At 45.2% G+C, this 22,634-nt stretch overlaps 1 protein-coding gene across 2 annotated transcripts in view; it reads right to left on the minus strand.

Moving 5' to 3' along the window:
* phf3 (PHD finger protein 3) overlaps positions 1-21,031 on the minus strand; it is a 47,546-nt gene extending 26,515 nt beyond the window's left edge. The window contains exons 1-9 of one of the 2 annotated variants that reach the window (XM_084322146.1): positions 20,897-20,978; positions 19,251-19,278; positions 18,868-18,921; positions 18,479-18,734; positions 17,236-17,355; positions 14,143-15,508; positions 5,659-5,935; positions 4,955-5,006; positions 2,794-2,914 (exon numbers count right to left, since the gene is read on the minus strand). In XM_084322146.1, the coding sequence (XP_084178272.1) occupies positions 2,794-2,914; positions 4,955-5,006; positions 5,659-5,935; positions 14,143-15,508; positions 17,236-17,355; positions 18,479-18,707 (2,165 nt within the window). In that variant the 5' untranslated portion in view covers positions 18,708-18,734; positions 18,868-18,921; positions 19,251-19,278; positions 20,897-20,978. Of the gene's footprint in view, positions 1-2,793; positions 2,915-4,954; positions 5,007-5,658; positions 5,936-14,142; positions 15,509-17,235; positions 17,356-18,478; positions 18,735-18,867; positions 18,922-19,250; positions 19,279-20,896 lie in introns of both variants that reach the window. The other variant, XM_084322145.1, reaches the window with a different exon arrangement.
* Positions 21,032-22,634: the final 1,603 nt, after the last annotated feature.

The following is a 22,634-nucleotide window of genomic DNA, read 5'->3' on the forward strand; positions in this document are numbered from 1 at the left end:
ATTGCGCTCATCACCAATGCAAGAGACTCCGGTCTCATTGGCAGAGTTAGAGGGTGGAAGTCGATGGGTGGGGATTTGGACGTTGTGGACAGCGACTCCTACAGGTCGGTTGGGGGACGCCTGCACAGCAGAGACAGGAAGTAGCGGGGGTAGTGTGAGCCTCCCATGCGTTACACCTCGCCATGGTTAGACTAGTGTATTCCTGGCGTTTTTTATACGTTTTTGACAACGTTTGATGTCCCTATTACACAGAAATGCGTTTTTTGGCGTTTTTTTGTGGATACGGCTGAAACGCAAAATTGTGTTTGCGTTTGGATACGCAAAAAAAAAGAATCGACAACAGCGTGTAGTCAGCACGCTAGCCGTTGTTGCGAAAACGCCCATGCGCAGTAGATACCATCTGCGTGCCCTTCCGGTGACAACAGTGTGTGTGTTTGGGACATACAGTAGCTCCGTGTCCCAAATAGCTTCAGCTACCATGTGTTGTCAAGTTATTGTTATAAGGACCCCAGTCCAAGCTACAACAGTCTGCATTCCCTTAACAATTGTTTGTATTGAGCCGTATTGTATTGTACCCATATGCAATATGTTAAATAAAGTTTACATCCATTCATTCTGCTAGCATTACCGATTGCATGAGAGGGGGACCCTGATGGAAACAAGACAAACGTCTTTCTCAGGTCTGCATCCCCTTAACAATTGTATGTATTGAGCCGTACTGTATTGTACCCATTCTGCAATCTGTTAAATAAAGTTTTCATTCATTCATTCATTCATTCATTCAGCTGGCCCTGTTAGCTCAGAGCTCCTCTTTCAACTTAACAAGCATTAAACAAAATGGCCCAGTCATCTATTCACCTTTGTTTAATACACACAGCGTTGTCTCTAATGTTATCTAACTACTGATAGCTCGCGATATCATCAGTTTTGGTGCTGGCTAAGTAGCGTGAGCTAACGTTAGCTTCTAGCCACAATGCTATATTGTTATAATGGCATACTCCATTGACGTTAGCATGCAGCTAACAATGCTACCGATCGTTTTTTAGACTAAACTATCCGCTCTTGGTGGTCACTTGTGTTGATGTTAGTTTTTTTTCATCAACAAATGACAGGCAGAACACACAGTGAATGTATCCGTTTTGTTTATTGCACTTTTATTAGGCTTTGCTGAAAAAGAATTGCTGCATTGAGTAAATAGGCAAGATGGTGGCGCGGCATAGGCGCCTGCCTTATTGACATTTTCTTTGCTGGAGCTTCCAGGAAGTGTATTGGCACATTCGTTCTGATTGGTTGAAATTGCCTTCATGTTTGCCACCTACTGCCACCTACTGCTTTGGCAGTGTACTACATCAGTGTGCTCGGGTGACAAAAACGAAAAAAAAAAACGAAAGTGTGACTCGAGGCGCACAACGTCGCGGCGATACGCATATGAAAACAATACGAAGATGATACGAAAGGTGTAACCGCCGCCTGAGAGTCCGCGCTGGCAGGTGAAAAGATGAGACAGGCTGCCTCATCGACTCGTGCACCGGAGGGGACATGTGATGCAAGGCTTCTATCCTCCCTACAACCGACCAGTGGGGGGCATAGTCGAGCAACGTTCAAGACAGGGGAGGGGAGAATTGGATACACGAAATTGGGATGGGAGAAAAATAGAAAAAGAAAATAAGGAGAAAAAGTGGATACAAAAAAAAAGAACAATGCCTGTCAAATGAGCCATACTATTGTCTCCATAGCTATAATACAGAACACACGATGGGTCTACAAACATCGCTAAAATTGTCAATAACGCTGGCGCCATTTAGTAAAGATGCCGAAAGCTGATGGCAGTCAATGAGTTAAAGAAAGTTGATTTAATGAAAAAAAAATAAACGAATTGAATCGGATTAATCACTTTATTCAAATTGAGGATTTTGTTTGGGGAATAAAGAAATAATAATAATAATTCAATAGAAGCTTCGAATGTAAAAAGAAATTACATTCGGTACAGCCCTAGTGGCTCGACGTTATGCACTGAGATAACAAACTTGACTGCATTGGGATGGATATAGTTCCCTATAAATAACAACATTAAAGATTTAATTTTGCCCCGTCAGAAACTAAATGCAGAGGTTATTTTGTGTAAATACGTTGGGGAGAAGGGAGTTGCTTTTCTCTTCCCTGATCTCTCCTTGTGCTGGTAACAGACCGGGCCAATGCAAACTAGACCATAACGTTAAATGTATTGACGCTCCAATGCGCCTCATGGTTTAATCCATCTCTAGACCAAGCTAAATCTGTAATGAGCCCAAAACAGCAGACTTAAACAATGCTGGAGAATATTATGTGCTATAGCTCGTCTTGTCCACTTAACGTTACCAGTAGCCTAAGAACCATTTCCCAGACAAACTGAAGCTGCACTCACCACCTCGACTGGACAAATTAAAGGCTTTTGGATTTAAGCGGAGCGGGCATGAATTATTAATGTTAACTGAACTGTTAGCATTCCTTTTTCATAGTGTGATGCAACAGTAAATGGAAATAGTTAGTTACAAAAGCACTCCATACACCCCAGGAATTATGTATTAGACTACAGCAAAGGGTTCAGTAACAAAGTAAACCCAGGAGTGATGTGTTAGACTACAGCAAAGGGTTCAGTAACAAAGTAAACCCAGGAGTGATGTGTTCGACTACAGCAAAGGGTTCAGTAACGTTACATGGGTTGCCACTTGGGTGCCCAGATTGTTCTTATTCTATTAGTATGAAAATTCCCCAGCTCCAACAGAACCTGTTCTATTAGTCATGGGGGCTTACCGCTGCAGAAGGAGTTCCTTCAGAGAGTCCTTCACGCTCCTCCTGATGTCCTCCACAGAGACAGGCTTCTTTGAGGGCGGAGAGGAAATCTTACTTTTCGTCTCCTGCTTCAGTTGAACTCCTACAATAACAGAGTGAGACAAGGAATGAGGATGAAGGAATTCCTTTCTATTGAGCAGGTGGGGGTTGGGAATGACAGGTGACAGGTGGGGGTTGGGACTAGGGATGCCCCGATCACATTTTTTGCCACCGATACCGATCACCGATAGTCTATGAGCCATATCGGCCGATACCGATATCGATCGTTTTTGGTTTTATAAAAAAAATATATATAATAATAATATACTTTCTTTTTTTTAAATATATATATTATATAATTATACTTGTAGTTGTATTGTCTGCGAGACATCGCCACCACGCAACAAGTCTAAATGCTCGCTATCTGCAAACAGCTCCACTGTGTGTGTATACTCTGCTTTGTTCAAATCACATTCAGCGTGGGGCCTGAGAGTGCTGGGGCTGACGTTCTGCAGATGGATACTATTGAGTCAGAGCGATAGTTCAACAGGGTCTGAAACGTGTTATGAAGCATGATAGCTAATTAGCCAATGTTCAGCTGCAAAAACGAATAATGTCAATTATGTTATAAGACATTGATATCAGGAGCTATCTGTAGCTACTGCTAGCCGGCTAGATGACGTTAGACAATGCATCATGTATTAAAATAAAGTGAACTATTTAGCTCACTAACGTGAGCTACCTAGCTAACGGAGGTCTCATGCTGGTGCATCCCCATCATTCTTAAACTGAAATGCGCATTTGTTGATATCAGGAGCTATCAGTAGCTAGCCAGTTAGACAACGCCTCATTTATTAAACTAAAGTGAATAGTTGACTGTGTAGTTTTGTTTAAACAGTAACGCTAGCTCGGTAGCTAACGTTAGCTCACGAGCGATAGCTAGTTAGCCAACGCTAGCCAGCGCTTGCGAAAACGAATGCCAAACTGTCACGTTGATAGCAGGAGCAATCAGTAGCTAGATAACATTAGACAACGCCTCATGTATTAAACAAAAGTGAATAGATGACTGGGCCATTTTGTTTAATCCTTGTTATGTTGAAAGAGGAGCTCTGCGGTGCTCATGCACTCGACTCTTGTCGAAGGGTTCGTAATATGGGAACTGCCCGGACGCCACGTGCACGCGCATACATGTTCCCTCGCTTGCGCACACAGAACAGATGATTATTATGCATAACAATGTTTTAAATGTAATTGTAGTTACAATTTCTTTAATTGAATTAACGTAAACTAGAAAAGTAAATGCAAACTAAATTAACAATGTAACTTAGTTTAACAGAAGGACAGTTTCCTTCTGCAGCACAACTTAATGGCTCATCCTTCCAGTCGGGACCACAGATCAAGCAAACCCCCACCGATTGGTACGGGGCTTGTATTTTGGTTTGGCTTTGTTATGCAATCGGTATCCTATTACTATGCAAAGTCTAGGTGATGAGTGCCGGCCGGGTACTTGGCGCACGGCGCGACGAGTCCAGTGACAATTGTGAACGCATTTTTGTGTGCGCGCGTGCACATCCGTGGGCGATTGCGCGCACTTCTGCTCAGCAAACTACTAGGACGCCGTGGTACCCCGTCCACCCACCACTGCATCACTGGTTGGGACACAGCAGGTGATAGGTGGGGGTTGGGGAACAGGTGACAGGTGGGGGTTGGGGCACAGCAGGTGACAGGTGGGGGTTGGGACACAGCAGGTGGGGGTTGGGACACAGCAGGTGGGGGTTGGGACACAGCAGGTGGGGCTTGGGACACAGCAGGTGGGGCTTGGGACACAGCAGGTGACAGGCGGGGGTTGGGGCACAGCAGGTGACAGGCGGGGGTTGGGACACAGCAGGTGACAGGTGGGGGTTGGGACACAGCAGGTGGGGGTTGGGACACAGCAGGTGGGGGTTGGGACACAGCAGGTGGGGGTTGGGACACAGCAGGTGGGGCTTGGGACACAGCAGGTGGGGCTTGGGACACAGCAGGTGACAGGCGGGGGTTGGGGCACAGCAGGTGACAGGCGGGGGTTGGGACACAGCAGGTGACAGGTGGGGGTTGGGGCACAGCAGGTGACAGGCGGGGGTTGGGGCACAGCAGGTGACAGTACCTGTTCTCTGAGGTGCATCTTTGACATCTGTTGACGGTCTTATCTCCGAGTCCTGTGTAGGAAATAATGAAAAGAATCAGTCACACATCATCAATTCAGACACACAGGCAAATTAAAGAATAAAATCAAAAAAGGGCAACAGACATTTTGTTTACCCGGAGGACAAAAATGCATATGAAGAAATGTACAATTCTTAAAAACGTGCTACTTCTTCTATACACATCATACGACATAATCTGAGGAGGGATGCACTGATTCTATACCTGTTTTAACAATAGTAATATGGAGTTCTAAAGTTTTAAATATCGCCCGATAACGAGCACCGATTTGATTCATTACGTTTACTGAATGGTAGGGATGCGACGGTGTGTATATTTCATATCACAATTAAAATGACCGAAAATGATCACCGTGTACATACGGTATTGCCGCAGTACCCATTACCTATTTTACAACCCTGCTCTCTACTGGCAATGACCGCAATAAATCTTATTTGCGAGCAGGGAAAACAGCATTGCTGTGATGAGCTGCATGGTTATTTCTCGGATACAACTCAAAAACACCCAGGAATGCTGATGGGAAATTAATGGAAGATGACTACCCTGTCTGCAAAACATGTAGGAAGAACGTGGCAGATATCTGTGGCAGTGCATCCCTACTCCTGAGGCCATACGGTCCCCCCCCTTCCCCCACAAGTCTCTTACCTTTCTCGTCGGCTTGACACCCCCTGGCGCGAGTGGCTGTGCGGGCCCTTGGCCGGGCTTGGGAGCCACCTTGATCTCCTGCAGCACCACCTCGGGCTTGGGCTGTTCCTCTGGCTTGGCTTTGGGTTCTTCTTCTGCCTTGGCGCTCTCCTCGGCGCAGCACTTCAGGCAGATGTACATCTGGTCCTGCTCCTCCATCTCACGCACCTTGGTCAGGTCCAGGCCCACGCAGTCGCCGTGGAACCAGTCGTCACAGTGACCGCAGCCGACCATGAACCTGAACAAAAAGACGGTGTGATTAAGGTGTTTGTTTGTGTGCGTGTGTGTGTCGGTGACAGCGGACACTCCCAGCGCCGGCGAGCATTTCCCACACCAATCTGGGTTGCTCCGGCCTTCGTGTCAAGGTTCTCGGTTTCTTCCGTTTTATACAGGCAAATCAATGTGTAAATATCTGTACAGGTAAATGTCAGGTAAATACAGTATGGATTTTGATTATACCTTCATACCGTGACCGGTAGACTACAGCAGCTAAGTCACAGCAGTAGCAATGACGTTAACGTTACTTGACGATTCACTCGACGTTTGCAGTGGTCGTTGCATAGTGTTTAATTGTACGGAGTTTTTCTCCACTTGTTCAAGGACCTTGCCATATAGTTTGGGCATTTCAATTTGGCTAAGGAGGCTGAGAGGAGACTTGCTTTAGCACAGCAACGGGCTAACGTTAGCCGCTAAGCTAACGTTCTAACGTGACTGTGGCACCAGTTCCATTAATGAGGAAAGGGGGGGGGGGGTATATTGAAGAGGCTTGACAACAGAGGTTCAAAGATAACTTCACATTTATTTGGCTATTCGTTTCTTTATATCGCTTTATCCATCGGGCTGCTCCCGTTTCCAACTCTGTGTTGACAATCCTGGTGTGACATCATCACCTACGGCATCTTAGGAAGCGCAAACCTCGGCTCAAACTCAAACCTATTACATCACGCTCTCTCGCTCTCTCTACGTTGTCAAACATGTACACTAAAGTTGTTATGTTGGAGTTTGTGTTTGAGTTGTTTGAGGGAAAGAAACCACCTGCCCTGCTGTAGTTTTTATTTTCACTTTGTGCCACTTGATTTGATTGTATTTCATGAAAAAGGTGTTTTTCAGAGATGGAAGTCACTTGAGAAAAGTAGGGATGCACCGAATATTCGGCCACCGGAGATTTTTGGCCGAAAATGGCCTTTCGGCCGAAAGAGTTTTTTCACCGAAAATATATCACTGAATGTCAAAGAACAGAAACAACCTGTAACCTAATGCGTGTTGTTGTGATGATGTCATCAAAACGCGGCTTCAGTCATTACATGCGCAACGTGAGCTCTTCAGTCCTGCGTTCTGCAGCATGTGATAACTCCTCTTGGGACTCGGGAGTCGCGCTGTTTCTATGTAAACTCTGCGTGCAACGCGTCCAATAAATGAGTCTTTAACATGCTTTATATCCTTACCATTACTATATGCCCGTCGCGGTTAAAAACCTTTTTGATTAACGTTAGCGTTAAGCTAGCTAACAAGGCTTCCGGTGCTCTTTCACTCGTCTCTCTTAAAGCTACGTCATCCCCCGCTAATAGTCACGGGAGATGTAGTAAATACAACAGTCCTTCCATGTAGGCTAGAACGCCTGGAATTATGACAGTAGTTCAAGTTTCTTTATTAGTTGTCATACAAAAATACAGAGTACTTTTATATAAAATGCTTACTGTAGCCACTACAGTAACATCATTAAGTCTGCTATAAGCTATTCTCCCTCTCATGTGTGTGCAGATCTTTATGCAGTTTTAAAGCACATTGGCTTTGTTCTGAATGCACTTTGTTGTAGTTATCCTACAGAGAAAAGAAAATGCAGTTGACTTGGAATTAATGTACTGTATGCATTCAGAAATGCTGAATAAATGTTTTATGGACCCATAATAGTGATTATTTATTATTTAAGTTAAGTTTTGCCATAATCATATATTTTTCCATAATCAGGTAGCTGAACAACATTGGTAAAAAAAATCTATTCTATGAATCATTTTCGGCCTTTCGGCATTCGGCCAACTGTTTCCTATTTTCAGTATCGGTTTCGGCCAAGAATTTCCCATTCGGTGCATCCCTAGAGAAAAGGTTTTGCATTTTTCTATTGCAGTTTTGCACAATAAATGTTCTTAAAATACCTCTGTACTATGTGAAATATGTCCTAGTAATACAAGAGTACAGTAATAGCTGCCATACCAGTGTTTTACCCCTTCAGAAGCATTTATATTTTAAGATAAACAAATATACCGTGATATATACCGTTATCGTCTATGCTTCAAATTATACCGTGATATACATTTTAGACCATATTATTTGTTTTCCTTATCATAATACTAAAACATTCTTTAGGAGCAGTACAAGACTTAAGTATTGAGTTTTTTTCTCTCTTCTATTTAACGTGGTTCCAAGTACCTCTTATTTTCATTTGGTTACCAAGTAACGTATGTCCACTAAAAGTGGTTGTTTTTGTCACTGAAACAGAAATCTAGCTCAAACAGAAGTCTTGTTCTGAAATATCTTGAGGCGTGTGCATGTTTACCTTGAGATGCAGCTGGATTCACGAGATAGATGTATGTGTGTGTGTGTGTGTGTGTGTGTGTGTGCGTGTGTACCAGGAAAGGAACGAGGACTGGCGTAACATTTGTTGCATTTCGGAATGTTCGGAATACAGCGTTATCTAAAAGATAAAAACAATGGTTCATGTTTGTACGTTTCCAACGTGTTGCCTACTTCGCATAACGTTCATAAACTATTGATGTTTTTTAGGCAACAATGGGCCAACTTTTTGACACAAACTAGTTCATTATATTTTAATGGCAGCGCACAGTTCACTAGCTTTGTGTTACATTTGTGAATGTGAAAAACCCTAAAAATAGCATTCTACCGGTACCTCTGGTAGAGTTAAATCTTTACCTTGGCATGGATTTCTAACAGTAGTATACAGGTTCAATCGCTATACCGCCACCCCTATGCTAATATATAATAAAATACCTACTTATTTATCCATCTTGAACCATAGCGAGTGCACTTGTAGGTGGTCAGCGAGTACAGTATCAAGCAAACAAATAAGCTAGTTACCATTGAGAGAAAACGGTGCTTTTTCAATGTATGTGATGTATAGATTGGGGAGAGATGACCACAGCTAAAATGGTAGATCGAAATGTGCATGGAAGCAGGAGACGGTGATAGAACGGTGGTGGAACCAGTGGTTTCACAGGCACAGGCCGCGTCAGCGAGGGTTTTGTTATGAATTCCTTAGAAGAACATCTGAGATTAGAGTGTACTGTCTCCCAGGACAGGAGGGAGAGAGGTTCATCTTAATGAAACGTGAGTTTATTAGTGTTAAAGGTTATGCAGTTGTCATGACAACACGTCGCATGACAACCAGAAGGCGGGGCCGTCGTTGCGACGACGAACATCTATAAGTCGGACGGTGTTTCCGGGTGTAAGGCAGACGAGAATCTGACCAAGAGCGAGTAGGACTAAAATCTGACTGAGACTAAGAGGGAAGAAACCAGAAGAGACTCTCTCCTCTCGACGAGAGAGAGGGGGGGGGGGGGGGGGGGGGAGAATGGCACATCACCAGTAGCTTCGGCTACCACAAGGATGGTTTTAGGCTAACGAACAGGCCTGAACACTATTGGACTGAACAGCAAAAGGACGATAATATGAACACACCGAAAGATCATTAGAAATATACTCTTCAAGGACAATACAATCTGTTAACATCTGAGCTGAGGTTTCTGTTTAGAGAAATAAAACCATGCTTTTCCTTGTAAGGTATTTCACGTTGTCGAAGTGTCGAATTCTTACGGAGGTGGGGAAGTATTATGGTTTACGGATTGCACTAACGGGGGGGAGATAAGGATCTTATCTACCAGTATCGGAGACGTCAGGACCATTAAAAGTACACAACGCAGAGGAATTGGATGGAGAGCCAAACAGACGAAGACGTGATACTGGCCAGTTTGATCAGAATCTTACAGTTGGTGCCGTGACCCGGATTTGCAAGAGATTAAAACAACGGGAACAGTTGGTTGTTGATGACAGCCAGAAAGCAAGAGATAAGAACAACGGATAAAGACTTTTTCAATAATGGGGCGACAGTGGACAACAGTCATCAATGTGTGGGAGAATCATGATCGAAGCAAGGCCGGTCAGCCCTGGGAGAGAGCGGCGAGTCGAGCGGTCAGGAGGCGAACCAGCGCTGTAGGGGAAACAGCGCTCCGATCAAAAATGTGAGTTCACTGTGCACACGGTTGTTTTGATTTTAAGCCAAATAAAAACGAACAGATAGTGAATCCGTAAACGTAAACATTTCTAGTTCGACACAGAGAATGCCAGCTGTGATAATATGAGCAGAGAGCCATGGTGGAAATCGAGGGTGTTATCTACAGAGAATGAAAAGCAAACGAGGCAGGCTGCACAGTTTTGGTTTAAGGAGGGTAAATGCGAGATGAGGAAAGGGGGGGGGGGGGGGGGGGGGCGCTTGAATCAGATCGAAAAATTGTTATGGCGGGACTGTTTTCATAACAGAAGGAAAGTCGAAAGGAGATTGTACCAGTGTGTATTATGTCCGATCAGGCAAGAGTATTAGTCTGAGAAAGCGTCCCCTGATAATGGAGAGGAAAGACAGCTGTGTTTTCAGGCCTTGGAAGGAAGGGCAGCGGCCGTTTGTTGAGAGAGTAGCCATTTGCACCGAGTCAAAATGGCCGCAGAGCCACGAGGGGTTTAGAATCAGGAAGTGACACGTCACCTACAATCCTCTAGACTGAGTTTTGGCCGCCATCTAGGGGGGCAGTGGGATAATACAGGCAAATGGAGGAGTAGGTCGCCACCTAGTGGCGGAGGGGGGGGGGGGGTAGTGCTGGGGAGTTTCCATTACCCATAGGGGAATATTTAGAGTTTAATTCAATTAAGGAGTTTAATTGCAGAGGGGGGGGGGGGGTAGTGCTGGGGAGTTTCCATTACCCATAGGGGAATATTTAGAGTTTAATTCAATTAAGGAGTTTAATTGCGGAGGGGGGGGGGGGGGGTAGTGCTGGGGAGTTTTCATTACCCATAGGGGAATATTTAGATAGAGGCCTGTACTACCATCTAGTGGCGGAGTGGGGGAGTGATTCAATAGTGAATCTAATGAGATTAAATAAGAATTGCACAGAAAGATAGAGCAGTTATAAGAATGGGTTAATTATGGAATAAAGAGGGAAGTCCAGTGGGGCCTTCTCACACCTAATAAATAGGCAGAGTCTTGAGGGGACATGTCACCAGAAAGAACTGGCGCGCGCTGGGGGTCACCCGTGGGACAAACGTAGAGCGCCGAGTGGGTATCGTTTAGCTGCTGGTGTCACGCCGGAAGACAACAAAACAGGGAACAGCCCTGTAGGATTAGATATGGGTGTTGAGAAGGTGGGGGACTAATAGAGAACAAATAGGGGCTTGCAGAGGAAAAAATATATAGAGAACGAGCTGCAGGCCCAAAGCCACGGTAGACTAATAGCAAAACAAGGGAAATCGATGTACAGACGACTGCCGGTGTTGTGTTTCTGCTTTCAAGGGGGGAATGACACCGACAGCGATGGAGATGACCAGGAGACAGACTGGAGGAGGAGGAAGCCGCAGGGGCCAGGCACCGACGCCTGGTACACAGATCATCCACGACGAGAGAGAGGAGACGGCGGCGGTGGAGGAGCAGATGTGGAGAGGACAGCCAGAGACACTGAGCAGTAGCAGACCAGGGGAGACATTTTTGCCTAGGGGACCGTGCCCTGGGAGGGGGACCAGCTCAGGAAAGGAGCCGTCACTGAAAGGGGCCCTTGCCCTAGAAGACGGAACCGGCCCAAGATGGGAGGTGTACTGTAAGAGAGGGAAGGGAGCGCTCTGATTTGGACGTGGGGTACCGAATAGGGGGGCCGAAGGGTTTAGGTGTGTCGTTTGAAAAGTTGCAATCTGTGTTTTTCTCTGTCTCTCTCTCTCTCTCCTCCATGACCGTTGTTTATCCTTTCTGGTTTGGGTGTGATGCGGGTAATGGAAAACAGCAGACGGCGGGGCCCTAATTGTTATGAGTCTATTTTTGTGTATAATTAATTGAAAAACCAAGTAGTCTTATGATTCTGAGGGGTGATAAGAATCAAGGGGGGATTGAGAGAAAACGGTGCTTTTTCAATGTATGTGATGTATAGATTGGGGAGAGATGACCACAGCTAAAATGGTAGATCGAAATGTGCATGGAAGCAGGAGACGGTGATAGAACGGTGGTGGAACCAGTGGTTTCACAGGCACAGGCCGCGTCAGCGAGGGTTTTGTTATGAATTCCTTAGAAGAACATCTGAGATTAGAGTGTACTGTCTCCCAGGACAGGAGGGAGAGAGGTTCATCTTAATGAAACGTGAGTTTATTAGTGTTAAAGGTTATGCAGTTGTCATGACAACACGTCGCATGACAACCAGAAGGCGGGGCCGTCGTTGCGACGACGAACATCTATAAGTCGGACGGTGTTTCCGGGTGTAAGGCAGACGAGAATCTGACCAAGAGCGAGTAGGACTAAAATCTGACTGAGACTAAGAGGGAAGAAACCAGAAGAGACTCTCTCCTCTCGACGAGAGAGAGGGGGGGGGGGGGGGGGGGGGGGGAGAATGGCACATCACCAGTAGCTTCGGCTACCACGAGGATGGTTTTAGGCTAACGAACAGGCCTGAACACTATTGGACTGAACAGCAAAAGGACGATAATATGAACACACCGAAAGATCATTAGAAATATACTCTTCAAGGACAATACAATCTGTTAACATCTGAGCTGAGGTTTCTGTTTAGAGAAATAAAACCATGCTTTTCCTTGTAAGGTATTTCACGTTGTCGAAGTGTCGAATTCTTACGGAGGTGGGGAAGTATTATGGTTTACGGATTGCACTAACGGGGGGGAGATAAGGATCTTATCTACCAGTATCGGAGACGTCAGGACCATTAAAAGTACACAACGCAGAGGAATTGGATGGAGAGCCAAACAGACGAAGACGTGATACTGGCCAGTTTGATCAGAATCTTACACCATACCACTCCTTTACAGTGAAAATATAGTATGTCTTACTCCACCCATAAATAGCCACAACCTTTATATTTACATGTTAGCAAGGGGGTTTATTGACTTAGTTAGATTTGTAACAAATGTATATTAAATGTTACAATTCTCAAGTTTCCCTTAATCATATAAACCCTTAACATTGTCTGCCACGCAGTATGCCCATCCTTATGCCCAGTCTTGCCAGTGCTGTAAGCCTATGGAGATGTTTACCTTCTTTGCAGGGCTATAACTTTTTAAATATTATAGCTATATCGACATTACTATGGCCCATTCAACATCAGGTATCTATCGTTCCGGATGTGGGAACGTTATATTTTTTCATTCATACATTGTTGTGTTAATACCGTCGAGAATATAAGTATGTTTTAAGGTTTTCTGCAGTAATTCCTAAAATGAGAGTTATAGGCCCTGACGCATATGATAGATTATCGATTGGCATTTCTTCCCTATACACGCTATATTAAAAAATTCAAATGTATATGATCGGTATACATCATCATTATGCTTCATCATGAGTGAAGGAAAGGGGGGGGGGGGGGTCGTTTATAATTCCTTGATCGTCAGTAACGGCTTTATTTAGTATGGGTTGATATGTTGATCAGATGGATTGCCGTGAAATGAATAAACAATCGGGCTGAAAATAACGTTATATTCCTCTTACCGTTCGCCGATGTGACTGGAGGAAAAATATTCCAATTATTTGACATCGATCTGCTAGATCCATTTCCCGTTTTTTATGACGCAATAAACACAGAAATCATATTGATTATTGCGTTTCGAAAGCGATCCCATGCACTCAAGTGTGTATCTAGACCCACGTTACAAGATATTACTGCCGGAGGAATTTCCTCGATGCACCGAGCGCCACTTCCGGTTTGGCTTGGAGTGTAACTCGCCCGACATCCACCAGGCAGCGGTATTGAGGCGTTGCAATATCAGACAGGGTCCAGCTGCAGTCCCTGAGGGAGGCTGGATGAATTATGAATGCCATGGCGAATTTTTTTTATATTGATCCCAAAAACGAGTTAACTCGTTTCTGGCGCACAACGCATGGCGGGCAATAACGAGTTTTTGGCGTCCAATGTGTTAATAAACCTGTGATGTGTTGGTTCTCCGTTCCAGTGGAACCAGGGTTCATGCGTTTATGATTGCATGATACACACTTTAAGCACCAATTGTTATTGCAGAATATGTTAAAATTCCAGTTAAAATGAGTCATGGGTTTTAGAAATGTGGTATCACTTCAAATTCAAAAACACACTTACCAAGCCAGAATAGGAAACTGTTAAATCATAATAATAATAATAAAGCATCTATACTACCATGCAAAAGGCATGTAAAACTCACATGTTGTTATGGTTCTTCTTGCATAGTCCACAGTTATTGCTTCCGTCCCACGTGGTGTCGCTGGCGCTCTGCTCCTCCGCCGCTTGCTCTTCCGCCGCTGGCTCTCCCGCCGCTGGCTCTCCCTCCGCGTCCTTCTTCACGGCGGGAGGAGCGTTGTCCGGAATGAACAGCTGAGGCTCTTCCACGGAGATGCTCCGCGAATTTCTACTCCTGTGTCTCTGAAGCAACTTCTCCAGCTTTTTCAGTTTGAACTTCTCCGGGCCCACGACGTCGTCCGCTGGTTTCTTGGACGGTGGGGGGTGTCCAGGGGGGGTGCCTTGCGCCGCCGGGTGAGCGGCGGCGTCGGGCTTGGGACCGGGGGGGTGTGGCTTGGTGGGCTTGTCGGGAGCCTTCTTGACCGGGGAGGTGGTGGAAGTCCCCGGTGACTTTGGTTTCGATTTGGAGGCTCCTCCTTCCTGTAACCGTTGCACTTTAGCGGGATGCTCTGCTTGGGCATTTTCTCCAGGCCTTTTCAACGACACTGCCGGTCCTTTCTTTTCCTTGAGCTTGTTGTGCGCATCTCTTTTACCGAGGGGTTTCGACGGGACCTGCTGAGGCGCTTTAGGACCCTTCTTCACGGTGTTGCCTGGTTTACTTGAAACCAAGTTCTTATTCCTCACCGAGGCCGGTCCTCGTTTTGATTTCAGCTGCCTTTTGGCCAGAACCTTTTGCTCTTTAACGCCCGTCTTACTACCCGTAGTGACCTTGTTGTTGTGCGCGCGTTGCGGCTTTTCCACGCCGCCGTCTTCTCCAGCGTCGTCGACGGGCGTGCACGCCGCGGGCGCACTTTCGTCGTCACATTTGGTCTCCGCCGAGGACGGGTTTCCCACGAGCGTGCCGTTGGCGGCGGCCTGGACGTCGTTTGGATTCACGTACGGGCCCAGATCGAGAGGCAAGTCGTCGGCGGTACAGCCCTTCTCGACGACAGCCGCGTCTCCCGGGTTCTCGGCGGTGGGGTTCTGTGCACCGACGGCGTCATCGTCCTGCTCCATGGCATATTCCAAGCCCCCGTCGTCGTATGCGAGGCCGTCCTCAAAGCACGCGGACTGGCCCGCGTCGGCGCTTTCCGCGTAAGACGGTCCCGGGATCAGCTCGATCCTGATTCCGCCCACGGTGACGGTCAACCGCCTCAGTACAACAACGGGATTCAGCCACAGTCCCACTTCGAGGTCCTGAATGTTGATCCTCCCTCCGAGGGCTAATTCCTTCTTCATTTGGGGGCCCGGAATTCCTTTGTCGATAAGAAAAGACTTCTGCTGGCTATTCAGGGGTGTCCTTCGAGGTCCAACCAGCCTCCCTGGGGTCTTGGTGGAGCCATCATTTTGTTCTGTTTGTATGAAAGGAAGCAAGCGTCAACACAACTACATTATAGAGATGTCCAGTAGTGGAAAGAAAAACTAGTAGGGATACATAGCACAACACTGTCCGTGGTGAAATCATATATAATCCACAAAGTCAAACCTCAGATGAAAACGCAAGCTGTTCTCACTCACGGGCTGTAACTAGGGGTGTAACGATGCATCGATTAATCGAAATGCATCGATTATAATGTGTTCGATTCGATGCATCGATTTGAATGTTAGAATCGATTATAATCGATATTAATCTCAATTTAAAAAATTAAAATTAAAATAAAGAAGTATGCTTTTTTTTTGTGTGTATTGTTTTTATTGACCTATAGTCCATTCATGCTGAGTGAATCAGTTCCCCCAGCCACATTTGTGTATTAAAAATTTTGGGGGGAATTAACTGAGAAATTTTATCGAAAATTAATCGAATCGAGGTCAAATGAAGAGATTTCATGATGCATTGAATCGTTGCCTGAAGAATCGTAATCGAATCGTTGTGAGGTCGAATCGTTACACCCCTAGCTGTAACGCTAACTTTATCAGGCGCAAGTAATGTTACCAAGCTGCATCAGCCCACAAGTAGTCATAAAATTACAATTAGGATAGATTCCAAATGCGCTTTTTAAAAAGGCCCAAATCGGCAGATACCGATTTTCTGCTAATATATCAATGAATCTCTACTAAGCATTGAACACTTGCACTGAAGAACCATATAAGTCTCTTTTTCTTTGACAGCCCATGTATTTGCAGTTTTAAAATCAATCCAAATCATGCATAAACGCATATATAGATTATCAACTGCCGTTTATTCCCGATACACGCTATATTAAAAAATTCAACTGTATATGATCCTATGCGTTATGATTCATCATGCGCAGATGAAAGGGGGGGGGGTTGTTTATAATTCCGTGATCGTCAGTAAATGCTTTATGTAGTATGGGTGATATATTGATCAGATCGGTTTGCAGTGAAAAGAATAAACAATTGAGCTGAAAATAACGTTAGCGTCCTCTTACCGTGCGTCAATGAGACTGGCGGTGTAAGATCCCAGGTATAGGACGTCGATCGCCTAGGTCCATTTACGGTTTGTATGTCGCAATAAACGCCGAAATCATATAGATTATTACGTTTATAAAGCGATCGATATGTACTATAGTATCTGTCGGGAGCCTTGCAACAATGTCTGACGGCCGAAGGACTTTCATCGATGCACTCATGGCACTTCCTGTTGTTCGAGTGTAACTCACCCGACCATCCACCAGGCAGCGGTATTGAGCCGTAGGGTCCAGCTGCAGCGCCGGAGGTGTATATATGAAGTATGAATGCCATGGCGAAAAAATGAAATATTGATCTCAATATCGCTGTACAGCGTGGTCTGGCGGTCAAAGCATGGCAGGCAATAACGTTTTAAAGCATTTCCGGCGGTGGATGTGTTAACATACCGTTGTATTTATTCGGTACACAGCTGTTCGGTACGGTACACACACTGAAACGGTTACGTGTACCTTTACACCCCTACCAAACATGATATCACTGAATAATAATCACCAGAAAGTACTCCGCCTATACGGTCTTTAACTATGAATGAACACAATACTCTTACAATCTTTGGATGATAAAAGTTTAAAAAAACATTGTTCCTCCCTGAAAACGTCAAACAGACTTATATGGTTCTTCATCGGAGGCATTAAATTAACCACCTTACCAGATTTAAGTGCGTTTTTCCTGGGTCTGCCAACGGGTCGTTTCACTGGAGGGGTCTCCGCACATGTCAGCCCACCGCCTGGACCACTGAGGCCACCTTCTGTTGTACCAACATCAAGACCTGCAATAAGAAAAAAGAAAAAAAAACAATGCTGTGTTAAATACAACACATGTACAGCAGTACAGGAATGCGTCATAGAGACACATCAACACCTTACATACTGGCAGTCTGGCACACAATGGTAAAAAGACAAGAAGACCGTACATACCATGCATAATTAAAGACAGTCAGAAATAGAAAAATACTAAAACTGTAATGGGTAGAGCAGTACGGAAGCGTATTGTTGCCACACCAGAAACAGAAAAAAAGTATCAGTATCACTTAACGTGAATTAAACGTTTTTTATGTTAAAACAATAAGTTATCACGTTATAACGTGAAACGTTTTATGTTAAACAATAAGTTATAACGTTATAAGTTATAACGTGAAACGTTTTATGATAAAACAATAAGTTATCACCTTATATATAATCTCCTTCTGCCCTACCGCCCCACCCGTTCCCTCCGGTCCTCCTCCACTGCCTCCCTCACTGTCCCGACATCCAAACTCAAAAACCTTGGTGATCTCGCACTGCCCCCCCGACTCTGGAACTCCCTCCCTCAGTCCATCAGAGACTCCCCTACACTCTCCACCTTCAAAGCTCGCCTCAAAACCCACCTGTTCTCCCTTGCCTTCAACCCCCCCCCCCCCCTCCAACCTGATTGATGTCTGTCTCCTCACCTGTCTTTTTGTGCTATCATGCTGTCTTCCCTGTTCCCCCCATGGTCTCATGTTCCGTTTGTTTTTGTTTCTTTGTTGTTTCTTTGTTTTTGTTTCTTTGTTTTTACTTTGCTCCCGACTATTGTCAGCAACTTCGGGTCATTGAGAAGCGCTATATAAATTAAATTAATTATTATTATTATTATTATTGTGATATTGTTTTCCCTGTTTCTGGTGTGGCAGCAATAGCTTCCGTAGAGCAGTTATATTTGTTCATAATTTCTTGTAAATTCCTTTGCCACACAAAATAAAATCGAACCATAACGCTGAGCATTACATGGGATGCTTCACTATGATTTTAATTTAGTTAGTTAGAGTTGCACAATGAACGCAAGCATGGTTATTATTACTAGAGAGAGACGGTACTACTTTCAGACCGGTAATTATATGAGTAGTACGTAGTGTTTGGACACAGCCTCCGTACCTGTGGCACCAGGAATCTGGAAATTGGTGTCGTCGTGATCCAAGAGGTTGAACTGAGAGCTTGCAGATCCAAACATGGGATCCTTGTCACTGAGCATGTTCTTCAGCGAGTCTTCCAGTTGGTGAAGGTCCGTTCCAAATTCATTACCCGCTCCACATACCAAATTCTGACCTACAAGCAGGGAGTCGTCCAACTGGTCGCTTGGAATTAAATGGATCAAGGTCTCCATGAATGCTGTTGTTGCCCTCTCGTCAGCCTGCAACCAAGATCAAGAGTCGGTACACACATTAATACAACCACCACAAAGAAAACAGATGTATTTATTAAACCACCACTTGTGAAGCAAGTCTACCAAGTATGTTGGGACAGTTAAACCAGTTGCTGCTTACGTTATCAACGCTTTAATCTTCATTAAAGCACCGCCGTAGCACTCGACGAGACACCTACACGAAAACAAAAACACGTATGATGCATGTCGTTACTTCAACGTAACGTTAGACTGGTTCTACGTCAAATGTATATACTCTCTTTTCTGGACTCTTTTTGTACCACAAAACAGTAGGGGAGACCAGGGCACAGTGGATCAGAAATCTTATATTTCAGCAGTTTTCCTGGCTTGATGACAGCATGGTTCTGGTCTACTGTGGAATTGATAGCAGAATATGTTCTCTATAAAACATGTCTATCATATCCTGCCAACTGCCAAATATGAGATGCTGAGATGGGGTTGAAACCCGAAACTTTACATTTGATGGTACAAAACGGGGATTACCTTTCAATTCTTCACAAAAGTGTGTTGCCTGGAAATTAAACACATTTTCAGATATGGATTAACCAGAGGCACACACTGATGACATCATCAAGGCATTCCTGTGTACAAGTTTCTATAAATAGCCACTGATTCACTGTGCCCCTTGATCCACTGTGCCCCTGTCTCCCCTACTGTATTTGCAAATCTGGTATGTCATAAATGTCTAGATGTAGCAGTACTGTCTATCTGTATGTCATAATATGTTATGATGAATTGAAAATGGGGGACCCTGATGTAAACAAGACGAAAGTATTTCTCTGGTCTGCATATTGAGCCGTACTGTACCCATTCTGCAATCTGTTCATAAAGTTTTCAATCAATCAATCAAGTCGTTACTTCAAGACTGGTTGGCTAGTACCACTATTAGCATCAAGCTAGGGGCAATGTTAATAAGTTGGTAGTCTAAAAAAACACGTTAAGCAAAACTCTGCAACATGTGGGACTCGGGGCAGATGTAATGTCTGGGGGTATATTTGCCGAAATAGGCGATGATGATCACACACTGATCTCAAATCGGTTAACAACAACAATGCATACACAATCATAAATGCAACAAACCGGTATCTAAAAAAAATTTGTTGATCTCACCATCCCAACAACCTGCAGCAAGCATGTAGCCCAGCTAGCTAGCTAGCATGGATTATTAACCTTTTCGATTCCAGTGCATAGCCTTGTCCAACACAACTAGCTATGTGTTAGCTCAGCTTGTTAGCCGACGTGCAACATGGTGGCGGTTTAGTGTCAATAATAATTCATTGTGTTATGATGTGATCTGGTGCCAATGTTACTCGGCATCGTGCTGCAGCACACAACCAGGTCAATATATAGTACATGATACACGTGTCTCTCACCGAGGAGCTAATAGACTGGACGAGTCAACCTGTTGTTGTGTCACATTAGCATTAGCATTAGCTGTTGCACACCGTAGGCCAGGGCAACGGGGCAACAACACAGAGGCGACAGCTAGCATTGAATGCTGCTAACTAACGCCGATCAACAACAAACACAAGATTGTTAGTGATCGATCGATAACGTTACTTGAATGAACCACGGATATGGAACAACAACGGTGTCCATCTGTGAGCAGATTCATTCAGAAAAGAAGAAGAAGAAGGAGGAGGGGGGCGATGAGCTCTAGCTGGTTATAGCTTCAGGATACAGTCAAGGAACGTTAGCAGATCTATGCAAAACATGATGGAAGGAAGGAAGGCAGGCAGCACTGATCTCGCTGCTGCTGCTGTTGCTAGCAAAGGTTATTATTAACGTTAGATGACCCGACAACATTGACGGCGCCGACCATTCAACGCTACTACGTTTGTGCCACACTAAAAAGCACAGTTATACTTATATATATATATCGAACTGGCGAGATCGTGCACACATTGCTAGTAACGCTACACGGATATAGCTGAATATAATAATAAACCATACCATAATAATCAGGCTGATGTTAGCTTGAGTAACGTTACTAGCCCATAGAGGGGCCTACGTTTGTTTGTAGCCCAAGCTAGCTAACTTTAGCTATCCGATCACGCCCCCTATACGTGCGTTTCAACGCTTCCGATGTGCAAGTTTCCATAAATGACACAAATGTATGACTCTCTTACCTATCTCTCGCTGTAACGTTGTGTAATCCGTGCACGCAGCGTTACACCAAATAAGGTGTTTGAATCATGGACTCGAGCCCAATTCCAAACAGTCCCCGCAACTTCCGTAAACTCCGCCGCCCGCCGTCATGCGCCTCCAGCCTGGCTGCTGCTGCACAGTGCGAAGCGCGAAGCCCCTTCAACGCTCCCGACCCGCCGAGGTGTCACGTGGTTCATGTTTACAGTGAGTGGCACAATAGGGTATATCTGCAGAGCCGCGAGCCCAACGTCTGGGCGGGGGCTTCGTGGCTTGTACTCGGTTTGAGGCGGCAGTTCGGGGCGCACGCGGGGCGCCTATTGCTTATTAACAGCTGAGGAGTGCGCCGAATGCTTCCGCGTTTTCCCCGATTGGCTGCGACACGCCCCGCGGCAGGAGCGGCAGAGCTTGCGGCATTATTTAGCCGTAAACCGCCATGATTCTCATTTGAAGCTTGAATAGGATGCTGTGAACATGGCTCTGCACTACACGCTGGAACATCTGGACTACGCGGGCAACTATGTCAGGATCCTGTATGTGGACTTCAGCTCGGCCTTCAACACCATCCTTCCACCCATCCTGGAGCACCAGCTATCCCTGCTGCAGGTGCCGGACTCCACTCGCAGGTGGATTACCGACTTCCTGTCCAACATGTCTCAGCGGGTGAGGCTTGGGAAGAGCATTTCCAGCTCTAGGTCCACCAGCACCGGTTCCCCGCAGGGCTGCGTTCTATCCCCACTACTGTTCTCCCTGTACACAAACAGCTGTGCCTCTCTACACCCCTCGGTCAAACTCCTGAAATTCGCTGACGACACCACCCTTGGTGTCGTCAGCGATGTATTCCAGTATGTATGAGCGTCGCTATGTCAACCAAGTAAACTTGAGTCCAGTCTGCAACTTGTTGTCTTCATTGTCTCGATAACACTTCATGGTGACAGCGGTAACAGTAGTGGATTGCTACAAGCAGGACGGGAGATTGTCTGAGGATAATTATGCATCGGCAGTAGTAGGAAACCCGTCACTCCGTCAACGCTAACTCGGCGCTAATGAAGCAATCTGACAGCTGACACCTGACAGCAGCAGTCCACACGCTGGAAGCGCAACCCGAGTGAGAAGACGTCATGGCATCACATTTGCCAACAATGAATTGGGCCGACCCGGATCAGGGTGAGGCTATTTCATTGTTTAAACAAAAAATGTCTCTTTACCTGGAAGATGAGGAAATAGTCGGCGATGCTAAACAGGCACGGAAAATATGTCGTGGCATTGGAGATGAAGGACTGAAACGGCTGAATGCTAGTGGACTCAGTGAGGCTGACAAGAAAAAGCCAGCCAAACTATGGGAATTCTATGAAGGTCAGTTAAAATTGAATGTTAACTTTAGAATCCATAGGCTCCAATTAATGCAATATAGACAAAAAACAGACGAAAGCATTGATGATTTTGTGACCAGAGCCAGAACATTAGCTCAAAAATGCCAGTTTATTGATGAAGAGCTCAATGAACGTTTAATGGAGCTGATCATTGCCAGCACACCCCACGATGCTCTGAGGAATGACCTGTACAGCAAACCCAAAGGCCATCCTCTACAAGAGGTGCTACAAGAGGGGCGGAAATATGAAGCCCTATCAGCAGGAAATGAACAGTTACACCAACTGGGTATGTCACATGGTGAGAAAATACATGCAGTGGACAGAGGGCGAATATGCCAAAACTGTGGCA

The sequence above is a fragment of the Notolepis coatsorum genome (genome assembly GCF_963971535.1).
Source record: "Notolepis coatsorum genome assembly, chromosome: 9".
In the NCBI taxonomy this organism is placed as follows: Eukaryota; Metazoa; Chordata; class Actinopteri; order Aulopiformes; family Paralepididae; genus Notolepis; species Notolepis coatsorum.